General features: G+C 35.8%; 1 protein-coding gene across 5 annotated transcripts in view; it reads left to right on the top strand.

The window, feature by feature from the left end:
• DIAPH2 (diaphanous related formin 2) overlaps positions 1-16,372 on the top strand; it is a 947,390-nt gene that overhangs the window by 73,272 nt on the left and 857,746 nt on the right. For 3 of the 5 annotated variants that reach the window (XM_033201829.1, XM_033201828.1, XM_033201826.1), the window contains one exon: positions 4,725-4,745. The exons of the other annotated variants lie outside the window; for them this stretch is intronic. In XM_033201829.1, the coding sequence (XP_033057720.1) occupies positions 4,725-4,745 (21 nt within the window). The remainder of the gene's footprint in view (positions 1-4,724; positions 4,746-16,372) is intronic. 5 annotated transcript variants of the gene reach the window in all.

The following is a 16,372-nucleotide window of genomic DNA, read 5'->3' as shown; positions in this document are numbered from 1 at the left end:
TCACATTACCTCATTGTACTCCATAGACTGTTCAGAAAACAATTTATATATGTATTACACATTTAGTTTTAAATATATATTTTTAAACTATTCATCATTAGTAATGAGACACTTCCATTATTACAAGCTAGACAAAGGATATAAAGCTCTGAGGTAATCCAATCCAGTCCTGAGCTTTTGTGTACATACTAAAAATTGACTGCATTTTGCAGATATTCTGCTCCAAATGTGGTTAGATGAAAATTTCGGATTTTGAAGAAGGCACAACTTAGCATAGTCACAGCTTAAGTTTACATTAAAGCTGCATGTCTGGTGTCTACTTGCATGAAACTTAGAGCAGTATTTTTTAATTCGCAGTTAGCTTTTTTCTTAATTTTATATGATGCAAACTATGTAAGCTGCCTCATAATTGCTATTGTATAGCTTCATTTAAAGTAAAGGATGTCACCTAATAGAAGCTTTACTCAAATCTGTTTGTGAGTCCCAAGACTTGAAAGTAAAGTTCATTGAAAGGACTTGTTATTAATAGGAAACTTTGGTTTTAGTGGAGTATTTTACTCTGTTCACTTCCTAATGCACATCCAAATATAGTCTTAAGCTTTGATTTTTTTTTTTTTTTGGTAAGAAAAAGTTGTATTTTTGAAATAGTAAAATGCATCTTCTACATTTCTGTAAAGAAAAAGCTTTTAATACCTAGAGTTCATAAAACCACTGTATGTGTGTATATGTGTGTACACAGTGATATTTTGTGTGTGTACATATATGTGTACACACACGTACACATTTAGTTCATGCGTTTTAAATTTCATAAGTTGACCATTGCAGAAAACAAGTCTTCGTTGAAAAAATTTATTCTAATGTTATTTGGCTATCCTATTAATGCTATTTCAGTACAGCAATTCCAGTGGCAATTACTAATGCATTTTGCCGTGAATTCTACGATTGTATTGATTCCATATTGTACTTTAAGCAAGCTAAATCTGAATGCTGAACTATTTAAACATAACACATTGCAGCTCCACCATAGCAGAGCAACAGCATGTTTTTTAATTTGCTTCTGGTATCCAAGGGCAGAAATATGTTTCAAGTGATAAGTGAAATTTGCCATGAGCGTCGTTTTCAATGAATTAGGTGATGCATAGGGTTTTACTTTGAAATTCTGATGAATCTCTTCTCATTTTTGCACTCAAGTTATTGTTCACGGTAAAATGCTTTAGGAAATGCAGGATGTACGTTCAATGTTATTTTTCAAATACCTAAAGGCTGATACACTAGTAAATCTATATGTCTGAATCTGAGTGCAAAGTACAGATAATAATATATGAATAATCATGTGGTGGTTTTAATGATAAGATTTTGTTAGAGTCTCTGACTCATTGTTGTTGTTTGTGTAAGTGGGACTGAATATAATGATTATATGAAACTCTTATTCCTTGACCTTTTGATTATTACTTGATTTCTGTGCAGAACTTGTGTTCATTTATTCTCATGTTATTTCCTCGTCAAGTGACCAAAGAAATGCACACTTCAAGTTATATACTCATTTTTCAGATTAAAATGCAAAAAATTGGATAAATATTAGATGAGCTCATTTGAATTGCATTATTCAAAAGATGGAAATTCAGTGTTTCTCAAAAGACATGAAAATTCTATGTTTAAGGCATTAGCCTCAAAATCAGAACTACTTAATGGCCTTTATTTATTTCATTCAGTGTACATATGAGTACCTGAAATATGCACAGGACTTTGATAAGATTTCTAGGAGTATACATTTTTTTGCTAATATTTTTCATGGCCCAGATATTATGATGGAAGAAAGCCTTTTGACAAGCATGTTTTGGAGCTTTCTCACCTTGGAAAGACATTAATTAGTACTGTGTTTTCTATCATTAAAACCACAAAAATTATTTATGTTATTTCCTTTTGAAGGTGAGAGTGTTGGCCTTCAGTGATAAGCAATATCTTTTGACCTTTTCATTATCACAACACTAAAGTTTACATTTAGAGTAGACATGATAGTTACCACTACTTTATGAAAATGCTTTCTTAGTCACAGCTTTCATTTTGAGGTAACAAAGTTAAGAGCTAGAGTCCCTGATGGAAAAATGTTTTATAGTCACATGTAAAACATGTGAGAATTATAGTTAAATTTAAACATGAATTGTACATTTTCCCCTTTTAACACCTGCATTAGTCATTTTGTATGGGATCTACAACCAAATTTTAGATAGAAATGTCTATCATGCTCCTGGGTTCCTAAGTAAGGACATAAAAGTAAAATGAAGTTATACACCAATATGTCGTCAAGACTTGTTTCTAAAGCAAACAAGAGTCTTTTGTAGTGTAATTAACTTCGTTAAAATTAGCATGGAAAAGGAGACTATAAAGGAAACCATAAGATAATAATAAAAACTATTGCTTAGTTTTTTCTTCTTAAAGTCCCATAATAGAGAATGTTAAATTGTGTGAATGTTAAAGGAAAAAATTTGAGTAACTCTGTCCATGATGAATGACCTTTAAATAGAGGGATGGAGAAGAACCTTCTTTCTGCATTTTATCCTCCATTGTTCATTGTAGGAAGCCTAGTTATGGACCTGACCTAGGGTAATAGGTACATGTAGATAATTTGACCACAAATAACCTGGAAGAGTCTATATTTTCAAAACACCAGCATATGTTTTCAAAAAATGGAAAACCAAACTTTGTTAATATTGCAAAAGTTGTCCTACTGATTGGTAATCCTGAAACAATACGTTGGTAATTTAGAAGGGGTGGTATCACAGGCACTTCACAGCACATATAGACATTTGTGAGGAAAAGTTATCCACCGAAGTCCCAACATTAGTTTGTCACATGCCAATATCATTCCCAGAATATCAAGAGACTAGTTTGTTTTGAATTTAAACCATAATCTTTGAAATTTTAAAATATGTAAAGTTATATTTTTTGAGGCATGTGAAGCATTGAGAGGCAACATTTTTTTTTTTTTTTTAATGTCAGTAGGAAATAATTTAAAATAGTGATGCCAGCTACTTCTGCAGATTTGTTAGACTGACCTGTATAATGAGTAGTTAAAAGTTGTGGTATACCTATATGTGTATGTGTATACATGTATTATGGTTTTGCTTTTGTCATTATCAGATACTCTTTGAGGTCTTTTCCAGGTATGGTCTGGATATGATCAAACAGTTGAACCCAGACATGGCCAAAATATTTTCTCTTAGTTTCTGTTGGGTACTAAATCTTATCTATTGCTGTTTATGCTTTAGCTAAATAAAGTTATTTTGCAGCAAAAATGAATCATTAAATGGGCCATATTCTGGTTGTTTCACTGAGTATAGACCTGCTTTAATTGTTAACGCAGGCTCACATTCTTTTTTTAGTCTGTGCTAAATAAACAAGGGACAAATACAACCTCTGTCTTTTTGGTGGGAGGAAATAATTTAGGTCAATAGCATATCTTTTAATTCAGAAGACTGTTAATGGCACCAAAGAGGCTTTTATTCAACTAAATAATCACTGCTTGTAAATAGTCTACTGAATGAATATTTAAGAAAGCTGCTTCTCTATTCTGAGATTCATGGATTCTTCTGAAATAATTTACTTGGAAACTGTCATTATCTTTTTGTATTTTATGATATCCTGTTCAGCATAGGATTCTTACTGGGGTTTTAATTAAATTTGATTTTTATTTTTAAAGCACTAGCTGAAAAATAGAACACATTTTGATAATAACTGCTATCGGATTAATGGTTTTGTATTGTGGCTTAGCTGTTTTTTGGACACTGCTTGATATTCAAGGGGAATCTGATAACAGTGATTTGATTTATATTTGGATTTTTGCATAAAATTATGTTTAGGACTATGAGTTTACTTCCTGCTTTCTTAAACACAATTCTGCCTCTCAGAAATTCTTTTATCACTTATCCATTAGGAAAGCTCAATTAGAGCTGCAGTTTTTGAACTATTTCCTCCTTCTGAACATGTGCATGTTTAGATGTAAAATGCTTCTTTGTCTTCACATTATGTAGAAAATTCTGATCTTACAATAGAAATGCTAGAATTACCCAGAAAACTAGAATAATAAGCAATCTTTTTATAATTTTCAAGTATAATATAAAACAGTATTATACACCTTAAATTCATAACAATAAAAAACATTTGTTTTCAACCTAAAGTTTACTTCTGAACTTAATGCATGACTTTAAATGTAACATTTATATTCTAAAATACTTTAATAGTATACCTGCCATAAGAAGGTGTACTATTTCAACCTTGATAGTATACCTGCCATAAGAAGGAAAGAAAAGAAAAGGCAATATTGGAAAAAAAAACCCACAATTTTCTATTGATAATTTTTTCAGGGGCTATGAGCTGGCAAAAAAATCTGATGCCTGATTACACTTAACCTTGCATAACTTGATGTTTAGATTATACTATATGAGAAGCCCATTATAGTACATTTAAAAAATCCTCAGATAGTAATTATCACTTATTTGAGAATCCTTATTCTGTAGACTTTACACATTTTTGAAACATAGTAGAAATTAATATTGATATATCTGTTTTAGCCTGTATATCTAAAGTATCAAAAATATAAATAGGGTTAGCTATTTACTAATTTACTAAACACTTAACCTCTGTGAAAAGCTTCTGACTACTAATATTGTTGCCGTTTGTTTTTTTTTACACCATAACCACTCTTCGTTGACCACTGCATGCAGATAGTTGGAAGTAAAGTGACGGTGAGTACAAAAGATGTGTTTTACCCTGAGATATAAATTTGTGGTTTTGTAAATTGTGATTTTTGCTTGTAGTATTTTATATGTTTGATTCTTTTGGTATATATTTTACCAAAGCAGTGAGATGAATATTATGATCAGGTGATTAAAATTTAGCCTGGGCAAGTATTTTCTCCATGGTTTTGGGAGATGTTTTAGAACTAGAATATGCTTGTATATTTTATCTTAGAAGTTTTCACCTTTTTTTTTTTTTTTTTTGAAGTATGCCTGTGTCAGTCTTTATGATTCTGATGAAATTGTATGTTTTACCTCAATTTTATCAGGAGGAGAATCCTAAAATGTTGGTTTATGCTAACAGGAATTCTTATTAAAATATGTCACTTTGATTTCAGTATCACTGAGCCCATAGAGTAATGAAAACAACCCTTTCCATGCAGTCGGGAGGCCTGGATGCTTGTCTTTGTTGGATGCTACTAATCAGCTTTGCTACTTTGGGCAAGTCATGTAATTTCTCTGGGGCTCAATTATTAAATGGATAAATTGAAATGATTAGCTCAAATTATCTTTTAAGGTTCTTTCCGTGGCTGTCATTTAAAGGTTTTATATTCAAGGCACTATATTTCAGTGCTATAATTACATGATACACTATTACATAACACGCCCAAAGTGGCCCATATTGTGATTGAGAGCTGTTTGTAATTACCTTATCTTCATGACTAAGCACTCTCTAGAGAGGTGGTAGGAAACATTATCTTTAACATCATTGAGTACTGAGGTATCTAGAATAGTGAAGAATTTGTTTTGCTTTTAAAAATTGATTCCTTCTTTTCATTATCTTACTTTTTTTAAAATTCACAAGACATCTAGGGGGAAAAGCCATCATCCTTTCAGGATAATTTCAAAAATCGAATATTTATTTAGTGCTCATTATATGCCAAGAATTATTCTAGGTGCACTGATGACTGGAAAATAAGAATGAGATAGGACCTAGTTGATATGTGTTGAAATAATCAAACCTTAAATTGTGCATGCTGACTATAAATGTAATAGGAATTCATAAGTAGGAGAGAGAAGTAAGGTTGGAGTAATTAGAGAAAAATCTGTGTAAATTTCTGCACTTAAATTGGGCTTTCAGGGAATAGTTAGTTATGATGGCTGGGGTTTGGCTAGGGAGGAGAGACTATGGAGAAGCTCTCAGATTCTGGAAGTAATATTAAATGCAAAGGCCTGGAAAGAGAACCAAACCATGTGTGTGGAGGCAGAGAAGAGGGAAGTGAGAGATGAGGCTGACTTTGTTGAAACAAAGAATGTATATTGGAAAGAGTAAAAAATCAAGTTGAAAGAGGGTCTTGAAGTCCAGGCAGCAGATTATAAATTAGTTTGAGCAAGGAGGTAATATGATGGAAGCAGTGTTTAAGAAAAATAAATTCGATAGGTGCATAGGCTGGATTAGGCTAATGGTTCTCAAACTGGAAAGTACATAAAAATGCAAATTTTGTCCTGCTCCAAGAATATTGTGATTCAGGTGGCCTGGGATATGGCCAAGAAATTTACATTTTTATCTAGCACCTCCAGAGATTCTGTTAAGGTAGTCTGAGAAGTATACCTCACACTTTAAGAAGTACTGGATTCTGATAGAGAGACTAGGAAGCTACCTAGGAGATTTTTGAGTGAGTCAGTGAGGACTTGCATTAAACTGGAGGCTAGGTGGGGTTAAATAACGAGTTTGGGGAGATAACGAGATTTTTAGCTTATTTTAATATGGGCCGGAAGCAGCCTGTATTTCCTTTTTTTTTTTTTGAGACGGAGTCTCGCTTTGTCACCGGGACTGGAGTGCAGTGGCTGGATCTCAGCTCACGGCAAGCTCCGCCTCCCGGGTTTACGCCATTCTCCTGCCTCAGCCTCCCGAGTAGCTGGGACTACAGGCGCCAGCCACCTCGCCCGGCTAGCTTTTTGTATTTTTTAGTAGAGACGGGGTTTCACGGTGTTAGCCAGGATGGTCTCGAACTCCTGACCTCGTGATCCGCCCGTCTTGGCCTCCCAAAGTGCTGGGATTACAGGCTTGAGCCACCGCGCCCGGCCGCAGCCTGTATTTCTAGTCTTGGTACTAGCTCTTTCCCCTCATTACCCACACTGTTAACAACCTTAGTTCAGACTGTCATCATTTAACACCCATGTGATTGCTGTAGCCTACCATGCAGCCTCCTTGTCTTCAATCTCTCACACATGCATGTTCTACACTGTTATCAGAGATCTTGCTCCAGCAGTACCCTCTTATCTGCAGTTTCATCTTCTGTTTCAGTTACCTGAGGTGCAGCACAATAATACATTTTGAGAGAGACCATGTTCACATAATTTTTTTTTTTTTTTTTTTTTGAGAAAGGGTCTCTGTTGCCCAGGCTAGAGTGCAGTGGCACGATCTTGGCTCACTGCATTCTTGATCTCCCGTGCTCAAGCGATCCTCCCACCTTAGCCTCCAGAATAGCTGGGACTACAGGTGTGCTCCACCATGCCCAGCGAATTTTTGTATTTTTTTTTGTAGAGTTGGGGTTTTGCCATGTTGCCCAGGCTGGTCTCGAAGTCCTGAGCTCAAGTGATCCACCTGCCTTTGCCTCTTAAAGTGCTGGGATTACAGGCGTGAGCCACCATGTCCGGCCCACATAATTCTATTATACTATATTGTTATAATTGTTCTATTTTATTAGCCATTGTTAATTTCTTACTGTGCCTAATTTATAAATTAAATGTTATAGGTTTATATGTATAGGAAAAAACATACTACATAGTTTCAAAACTATCCACAGTTTTAGGCATCCACTGGGTGTCTTGGAGCATACCTCCTGTGGATAAAGACAGACTACTGTATTTCACACCTCAAAACCTTCAAATGGCTCCCTGTTGTCCTTTGTGATCTCATCCCTGCCTGCTTCTCTCATTTCATCTTCAGCGTCATTCTTACTGGTGCCTGCCTTCTATCTGTATAGGAACACTTGGCAATTCCTTCATACCTTATTCTTTAATACCTTTAAATCAAGCATGTTGTATTTTTTTGAGCTGGAATGCCGTTTTCTTCTTTAGTGTGTCCACCAAGCTCCTAAATATCCATCAAGATTAAGCTTCCTGTCAATCTTAGAAGAAGCTGTCCTAGATAACTCCTTCCTTCCCAAAGCACCATGTTTATAGCTCAATTGTTATATTTAACATATTTTATTATAATAAATCATTTTTGGGTGCAGCACACCAACATGGCACAAGTATACATATGTAACAAACCTGTACGTTATGCACATGTACCCTAGAACTTAAAGTATAATAGAAAAAAAAAAAAAGAAAAAAAAATAAATCATTTATATGTTCTTTTCCCACAATGAACATAGCTTCTGCGTTCAAGAAACTAGGTCTAATGGGGGAGACAGACAGGTAAACAGAATAAAGATAGGACATGAAGATGCAATATAGTAAAGGTTGCAAAATGGCAGACCAGCAGGCTATATGTGGTGTGTGTGTGTGTGTATATATATATATATATATATGTATATACACACACACACACATATGTATATATTTCCCAGAGTGTTTTGAAAAACAGTATAATGAGTTACGTGTTTTGATCCACAGTGTAAACTATTTCATACCCATTGTCTTATCTGGGACTGCCTCACATTTGAGTTTGCAATCCTGCTATAAAGGGAAGAAACTATAGGAATTAGCTTCTAGAGGAAATGATTAGGGGTTGTTCTAGAGTTTAGGTGGGATGGTTGTCTTAAGGAAGAAAATTTTTTTGTTTAGTTTTGTTTTCTGCAACTAAAGGGAATAAGAAAACAATATGTAAGATCACTGGTGAAAATCAGGTACAAAAGGGCTTTTGCATCACGATCTCATTAATCTTCAACAGATGGAGAGATTTATTCGTTGATACAAAGGGCAGGTAGGAAATTTATAGAGGTGTTTCAAAAAGAAATTCTAGAATAATCACTTTAAGTATTGCAGTTGCCCAGAGATTACATACATTGGTCCAAAAATGAGTGATATGAAAGCCAGATTGAAATCCGACAGATGGAATATGTAGTGAACTAGGAGGTCGGCATAGGCCTGTTTTGCCTTTGTCTATCCAATGTTGATGAGAAGCAGAAATGGAGGCGTTGAAGGCCTTTCCTGATCTTGAGCTACCATCAGTCTTTACTTTTCACTATTCTATATAAATTGTACTTTAAAAGTCAAGCTGGGAAACTGCCTGTTACCTGAACAAAACCACCCTCTTAGCCTCAGGCAGTATTGCTTCTGACTTTGCTCAAGGGATCTTTTTTGTATAGAATGTTATCTTTCCTTTGTCAACATTCTAGCCATCCTCCACAGCTCTTCCATGAAGCCTATCTTGATCTTGATCCGCCCTCCCATTTCCACATGCAGTAATGTATCTGAACTCCTATAGCACTTTATTTTTAACTCTTACGGAGTCACTCAACTTTATCTTATAGTTCCTATTTCTTCATATATTCCTTAAGGGCTTTTAGAATACTCCTATTTTACTTTATGCCTGCAGTAATTTATATCCTTGAATAATACTCTCTCACATACTATGAGTCTTTGTATATCCACAATACAGACTCTATGAAGGAAGGCAAATTTTGGTAGCAATCATGGGTTCAGAGGCAAATGGACCTGGTTTCAGATTCTGTCCCTGCTGTTTACTAGATGTGTGACCTTGGATAATTTACTTCTCTGAATCTCAGTCTTTTCATTGATAAAATGAAGAGAATAATACTAAATTTGTGATATTTTTGAAGTATATTGTTTATGTTTAATATATTTAACATGTAAAGAATCTTGCAAATAGTAGGTCTGAATTACATTTTTGTTAAATGTCTTGAATTCTACAAAATGCTTGATATGAAAGACATAAAACATAAACACTACATGGTAAGATGAGATAAGACTATGAGCTGCCTTTTTTGTTGTTGTTAAATGTTCAAGATGTTTGCTATTTGAAGATTTAAAGGGAAAAATGGGATTTATTCTGGGCCAAGAATGGTGGGAAGGATTCAGCTGGATGCTGGAAGGAGAATGTTTTGCCTGTTTATTGGAAGCTATTTGTTATGTGGTGTGGATTATTGCTGGGCTTTGAGGAAAAAAGTAAAATCATATATGATCTCAAGTTAATATTGACAAGATTATTTTAAAAATTTAATAAAATAGTTGAGGATTTGGTATAGATACTGTCTGTGATAGGAAATGATAAAATATCTTTCTGTAGATCTCTAGAAATAGCAAAGAATTTGGAGTAGGGTAGAGATAGAACTGAATTATTTTTTTCAATGGCTTCTAGTTCTAAATAAGTGTTGCAGACTTTTGTGAAGCAAAATAAATTGTTTTTATTATTTAATAAAAATGCATGAAACAGATTTAGAAAACAGCTAATATGATTGATTTGATTTCATTGCAAGTCAAGAATAATTTATCCACAGGTAGAAAAATAAGCATTCTTCTGTGACAAAAAGTAATAATTGATATGATTACATATGATAGTTGGAAAATAGCAAGCATTGTAATGACTAGACCTTATAATGTTAAATGAGAGGTAATTTAATAAGTTGGCAGCAGCAACGGCTTTTGGGGAAAGCATTTGTCTCGGCATCAGAAGAGCCTGAGTGTGAATCCTGATTCACTACCCATTCATTCCCTAAGACCTTGTAAACCCCTCTGGACTCAGTTTCATTCCTTTCTTGAACACAAAGTTACTGGGTACTTACTAGTGCCAGGCATTATTCTAGGTGCTAGAATGATGAACCATACAGATAATGTCTTCATGGAACTTACATTCAAGATGGGGAAGCAGACAATATGACACATATCAAATATAATGACAGGTAAGCGCTATTAAGAAAAAAAAAGACGAGAAAGCAGAGAGTGATCAGGCTGTGGTATTTTAGATAGGTGAGCTCTTTGGGCAAATGACATTTGAAGGGAGACCTGAATGAAAATGAGAAGAGCCATGCAAATATCTAGGGAAGAGAACATCAAATACGAAGGCCTTGAGGCAGGAGTGTGCTTGGAGTATCTGAAGGAATAGCAGAGGCCACTGTGTGTGGAGTGGGGTGAACAAGGGAAAGTATGGGGGTGTTTAATTCCAAGAGTTAGGGTGACTAAAAACATATGTTAAGCATAGTTAGTGGGTTGTTAATTTGGAAAGGTAGGTTCAGGTCATTTTAGGAGAGATATGTTGAAGAATTGTCACTTTAATAGCCAGCCAAGAGCTCTGGAAGGGTTTGAGCCGTGAAACAACAAAAACCAAGGTGTATTTGGGGAAGATAAATGTAGCAGTGAAAATTGGAGAGGTTAGATATAAGGGCATGGAGATCAAGCTGGGGGTTGTTGCTCTAGTTTAAGTAATAAGGACACTGAACTGGAATGTGGTTAGTAGGAACTAAATGGAGGGTTTAGATGAAAGAGACTGTGGAAATAAAATATCCCAGCCTCAGCAAATGATTTTAAAAGGGCAGAAGAGATGTATGAATCAATAATGACTGAAATTTCAAGCATGGGTGACCAAAATGACTTGAGCATTCATAGAGTAGTCAGGAACAAGACCAAGATTGGAGTAAAAGAAGATTGAGTTCAGTTAGATATGTTAATCAGGGAGAAATTACTAGAATCACAATAGCAGGAGTAAAGGTATCACCATGCAAGAACATTTATTTAGCTCTTACAGCATTAGCAGTGTAATTTTATAATTTGGTTCTCTGTTTCAAACTACTGCTTTTACCATTTTAAATGTACTCTCTGTATATTGTTGCTGAGACTATGTTGCTGATCATTCTAATAACATTTACCTGCTTAAAAGCTGAAGCCTGAATATCTTTACTAGCTATTGAAGGCCAAGTATACTTGTAGATGATTCAGTGGACCAAGATAGAGAAAAATGAATCATTTTGGTGGCCTGTAGTATCATTTACCAGATAAACCACCTGACATAAAATTAAGAGGTCATATTTGTACCTTTTGCAATGTTCCTAATAATCTCAGTCAAAAAAACAAGCCCATGATAGTGAAGGTCAGATACAAATGCATGCTTCTTTGCCCTAATGGAGCATGGGAATCATGAGCACTAATTGAATGACTATTGCAAGAGTTTTCTCAAAACAGAGCCAAATGAACACCCACCCCCAACCCCACCCTCTCCCAGGCTGATGATGAAGTTAATACTGAGAATAAGTTTCTGTTAAAAGTATAAACATGGCTGGGCGAGGTGGCTCACGCTTGTAACCCCAGCACTTTGGGAGGCCGAGGTGGGCGGATCACTTGAGGTCAGGAATTCAAGACCAGCCTGGCCAACATGGTGAAACACCATCTCTACTAAAAATACAAAAATTAGCTGGGTCTGGTGGCAGGCCCCTGTAATACCAGCTACTAGGGAGACTGAGGCAGGAGAATTGCTTGAACCCGGGAGGCAGAAGTTGCAGTGGGCCGAGATCGCGCCACCGCACCCTAGCCTGGGCGACAGAGCGCGACTCTGTCTCAAAAAAATAAGTATAAACATATGATCAGGCTTAAAATAATAAATTTAAAATGTTATCGATGTATTACTTACTATAAGCTACCTAATAATAGTAATATACCTAAAATACCATCAAGTGTGGCAGCATGCTTTTTGGGCTGTTAAGCTGCTACTACATTAATAAATTGAAGTTTTATTAGTTTATTTATAGAATAGTATCTTAATAATTACTTCATGTGGTATTACACTTGTGTCAGGTCAATTATTTGAATATGTTCTGTGAAAAAAGATTAAATCTTATTTTTCCTTTTTTCTCCTTTTTATAATTGTTTAGTCCAGAAGGGGGAGACAAAACATTGATTATTGGAGGTTGTAGTAGCTGCTTCCTGATGATAAAACGTTGCATTCTTGTACTCCAATTTGATTTTTTAAAATTGATTTAGAAATCGTAGGATAGTTGCTACTGTAAAATATTTAGTTTTATGGTGGTGATAATTTTGTTAAAAATCTAAATTCAATCAGAGTGAAAATAATGCCATTATTTTAAACTAATATATATAAAGTAGAAAAACTCATTTGGTAATCAGATGAAAATAAGACCTGAAACTATTTAATGATGGCATATTATAAGTGATCTTTTAAAAATAGCACAAACACTATTAAAGTACCAATTTCAGTCTTTTCTAATTTCACATTCATTATGTGCAATGAGTAGCTACTTTCCCATTTCCTAATGTTTTAACACTGCAAGCTAACTTCTATATTATACTTGTTTTGGATAGGAGTATCTGTATATGTTTTGAAAGGTTTTGTTATTTAAATTTCCATTCATTGTCGGAATGCTATCTTAATAGTTCCTTCCCTTCCAGTGCATTCTCATAAATTGCATTATTTCATCATGCCAGATTAAATTCATTGTTTAATGAATGCTGAAGCATAGATTATGAAATATTAACAAGTCATCTTACCTTGGGCATTGGAAATGTCTAACAGACAGCATGAATATTAGTATTGTTTAGACATATATTTTGAAAATTGATTATATTAATATTTATGAATATTGGTCATTATGTTTTATAATATATCCTGATATTAGAAGTAAAAAGATGTATATTTCATGTATGATTTTGCATCACAAATTCATTAGCTCTGCATTTTGATTGTGATCATGTTGGATATTCTATTGAGGATATTTCTCAATGTATATAATCAGGTAAAAGAATCTATTTAAAATCTGATGCTTGATGTAAGACATTTAAGACTAGTATAGCCATTATTTTTTATACTGGATTAGTTTATTTTACTAACAATGGCAAAAATTTTGATCATCTATATAGAATGAGGTAATTACATGGTATCTTTTTTTTGTGTTTTTGTTGTTAAGTAATATAGTTTCTACAATATGTACCCTTTAAAAGCTCTGTATAAAATTTGCTGTTGCCATTATAAAACTTAAAGTGGCATAACACAGGGATTTTTTTTATGAGGCAGTGCTTCCTCTATCCAGATAGCCTTGTCAACAGGGGAAAAAGAGGAAACAATCAGATTATGATCAATGTTTAGAAGTTACCTTAGGCTAGATGCAGTTGGCTCATGCCTGTAATCCCAGCACTTTAGGAGGGTGAGATGGGAGGATCGCTTGAGCCCAGGAGTTCAAGATCAGCCTGGGCAACATGGCAAGACCCTGTCTCTACAAAAAAAATAAAACAATTAGCTGGGTGTGGTGACACACTCCTGTAGTCCAGTCTCCTAGGGAGGTTGAGGTAGGAGGATCTCTTGAGCCTGGAAGTCAAGGCTGCAGTGAGCTGAGATGGTGCCACTGCCCTCAAGCCTGGGTGACACAGTTGAGATCCTGTCTCAAAAAAAAAAAAAAAAAAAAAAAAATTAGCTTAACTACTGTATATAAAATGTTGGCCCTTTTCTCATATATTTGATTCCATTTTTCATTTTAGTTAATCAAGTTTCTTTGTGTGCTTATCTGTTTGAAAAGGACTGTTTGGTTGAACCAACATTAGTTCCTTTGAATAAGTAGAATAGGATAATCTTAAAAAGGCCACCTTAGATTTATGAAGTGTTTCAGAGTGTTTAAAGCCCTTCATGTGTTTCCTCATTTAAGCTACGTGTTATATGTATTTCTGTAGGTTCGTGCTTCAGTTTTTCTAAAGACATTGCCTCCATCCCCAGACTCTTGGAGGCTAATTAGAGTCTGGTCTTGTCCCATGGAGATGTTTTTGACTGATAGCTATATGGATAGTCTTTTGAGTAGTATATACTGATCAAGGTATTTCCTGTCAATGGTCCACTGATATTCATAACATTTAAAAATGATAAATGATATTCATAACTTGTATTAGTATCTAGTTTATATGCTTGTATGAAATGCTTTGTGGGTCTGCATCGCTAAATAATGGTGATGTGACCAGTGACATTTAGAGTAATTTTTTTTTTACTGTGGTCACCATAATTTGGATACCGTGATTACTACATTAATTGCATGTGCTTTTATAGTTGCAGCCATAATTACCTATTAAAACAACATAGAAAAAAATGAACTGTAACAGCATCAAAGATATTAAAAGCATTTGGGTTCAGTTTTTATGCTGATCTGTTTGTAAATTTTTAGTAACCTGTCATGGTTCTTTTCTTTAATGAACTTGTGATCTAAGGAGAAAATAACTGCTTGTGCAATGTAACTCTTGTGCTTGGAGAACATAACTGCTTTGTATATTTCTGGTAAATCATTTATTTTTATTGATGATTATGATGCTTTTTTGGCAGAGTGCTTATGCACTCAAAGAGCTCTTCTACGAAGTGTGATTGGTGTCTGTCTGTATCTAAGATATAATATGTAATCTGTGTGTTTCTATGTTTCTCTGTATCTATTTATCCATCTTTCTGTCTATCCTCCCAATGTTAAGTGAGCTTAAATAAGTTCTCTCTGTGTTAGAAAGCAGAGAAGTATTACTAGAGAACTGAGGCTCTTTCCCAAAATTATTTCAGATTTTCTTATTGCGTGGAGTGGTTTTGCTTGGAATGAGAAAAGCTATGTGTTACCGACTGAATTGTGTCCCCCCATCCTCTCCAAATTCATATGTTGAAGCCCTAACATCTCAGAATGTGACTGTGTGAGATAGGGCTTTTTAAGTGTTCAGTTAAAAAAAAAAAAAAAAAAGACACCTTTAATGTGAGCCCTAATCCAGTCTGACTGGTGTCCTGGTAAGAGGACATTTGGACACACAGAGAGATGCCAGGGTTGTGTGCAGACACAGAGGAAGGGCCATTTGAAGACAGAGAGAAAAGATGACCATCTGCAAGCCAAGGAGGGAGGCCTCAGAAGAAACCAAACTTGCTTGTTTTGTTTTTTCTAAGACCACCAGATCCGGCGCAAAGGAACCAGCGACTAGGCAAGGGTAGGAGCAAAACTGCAAGTTTATTTTGGTCACCTAGCTTCAGGGGAAGAAGGTGGGTAAGGAGAGGTCTGTTGGCCTCCGGCAAATGAGGCCCACAGAGTTCCCCGTGCTGCTCTCGGATGGAGTTCCGACAGTCCCGACCGCAGTGGGGAAGCTGGGAAGTCCGTGCGTGACACTCGTCCAGAGCGGCTTTTCTGGGAGTGGGAGGGCGATAGGCGGGGCACGGGCGTGTCCGGGGGCGTTCCTCAGGTGCGACCAGGTAAATCTTGGTCTCTTCAGATTGACGTCACCTGGTGCATGCCCAGTTGGTCTGCACCTTCCCGGGAGTCCGCTGCATTTTCGCGCGCGCGGGAAAAGTTGGCGGGGATGAAGAACCCGGAAGTGCGCCATCTTGCCTCCGTTGGTCCAAACATTGCTGACACTTTGGTCTTGGACTTTTAATGTCAAGAATGGGGAGAGGGGCCGCGCATGGTGGCTCACGCCTGTAATCACCAACACTTTGGGAGGCCGAGGCCGGCAGATCACTTGAGGTCAGGAGTTTGAGACCAGTCTGGGTAACATGGCGAAACCCCATCTCTACTAAAAATATAAAAATTAGCTGGGGCGTGGTGGCGCATGCCTATAGTTCCAGCTACTCAGGAGGCTGAGGCACGAGAATCATTTGAACTGAGGCAGAGATTGCAGTGAGCTGAGATCATGCCTCTGCACTCCAACCTGGGCAACAG

The sequence above is a fragment of the Trachypithecus francoisi genome, unplaced genomic scaffold (genome assembly GCF_009764315.1).
Source record: "Trachypithecus francoisi isolate TF-2019V2 unplaced genomic scaffold, Tfra_2.0 Lachesis_group6, whole genome shotgun sequence".
Taxonomy (NCBI): domain Eukaryota; kingdom Metazoa; phylum Chordata; class Mammalia; order Primates; family Cercopithecidae; genus Trachypithecus; species Trachypithecus francoisi.
This window is presented reverse-complemented; position numbering and strand designations above follow the sequence as displayed.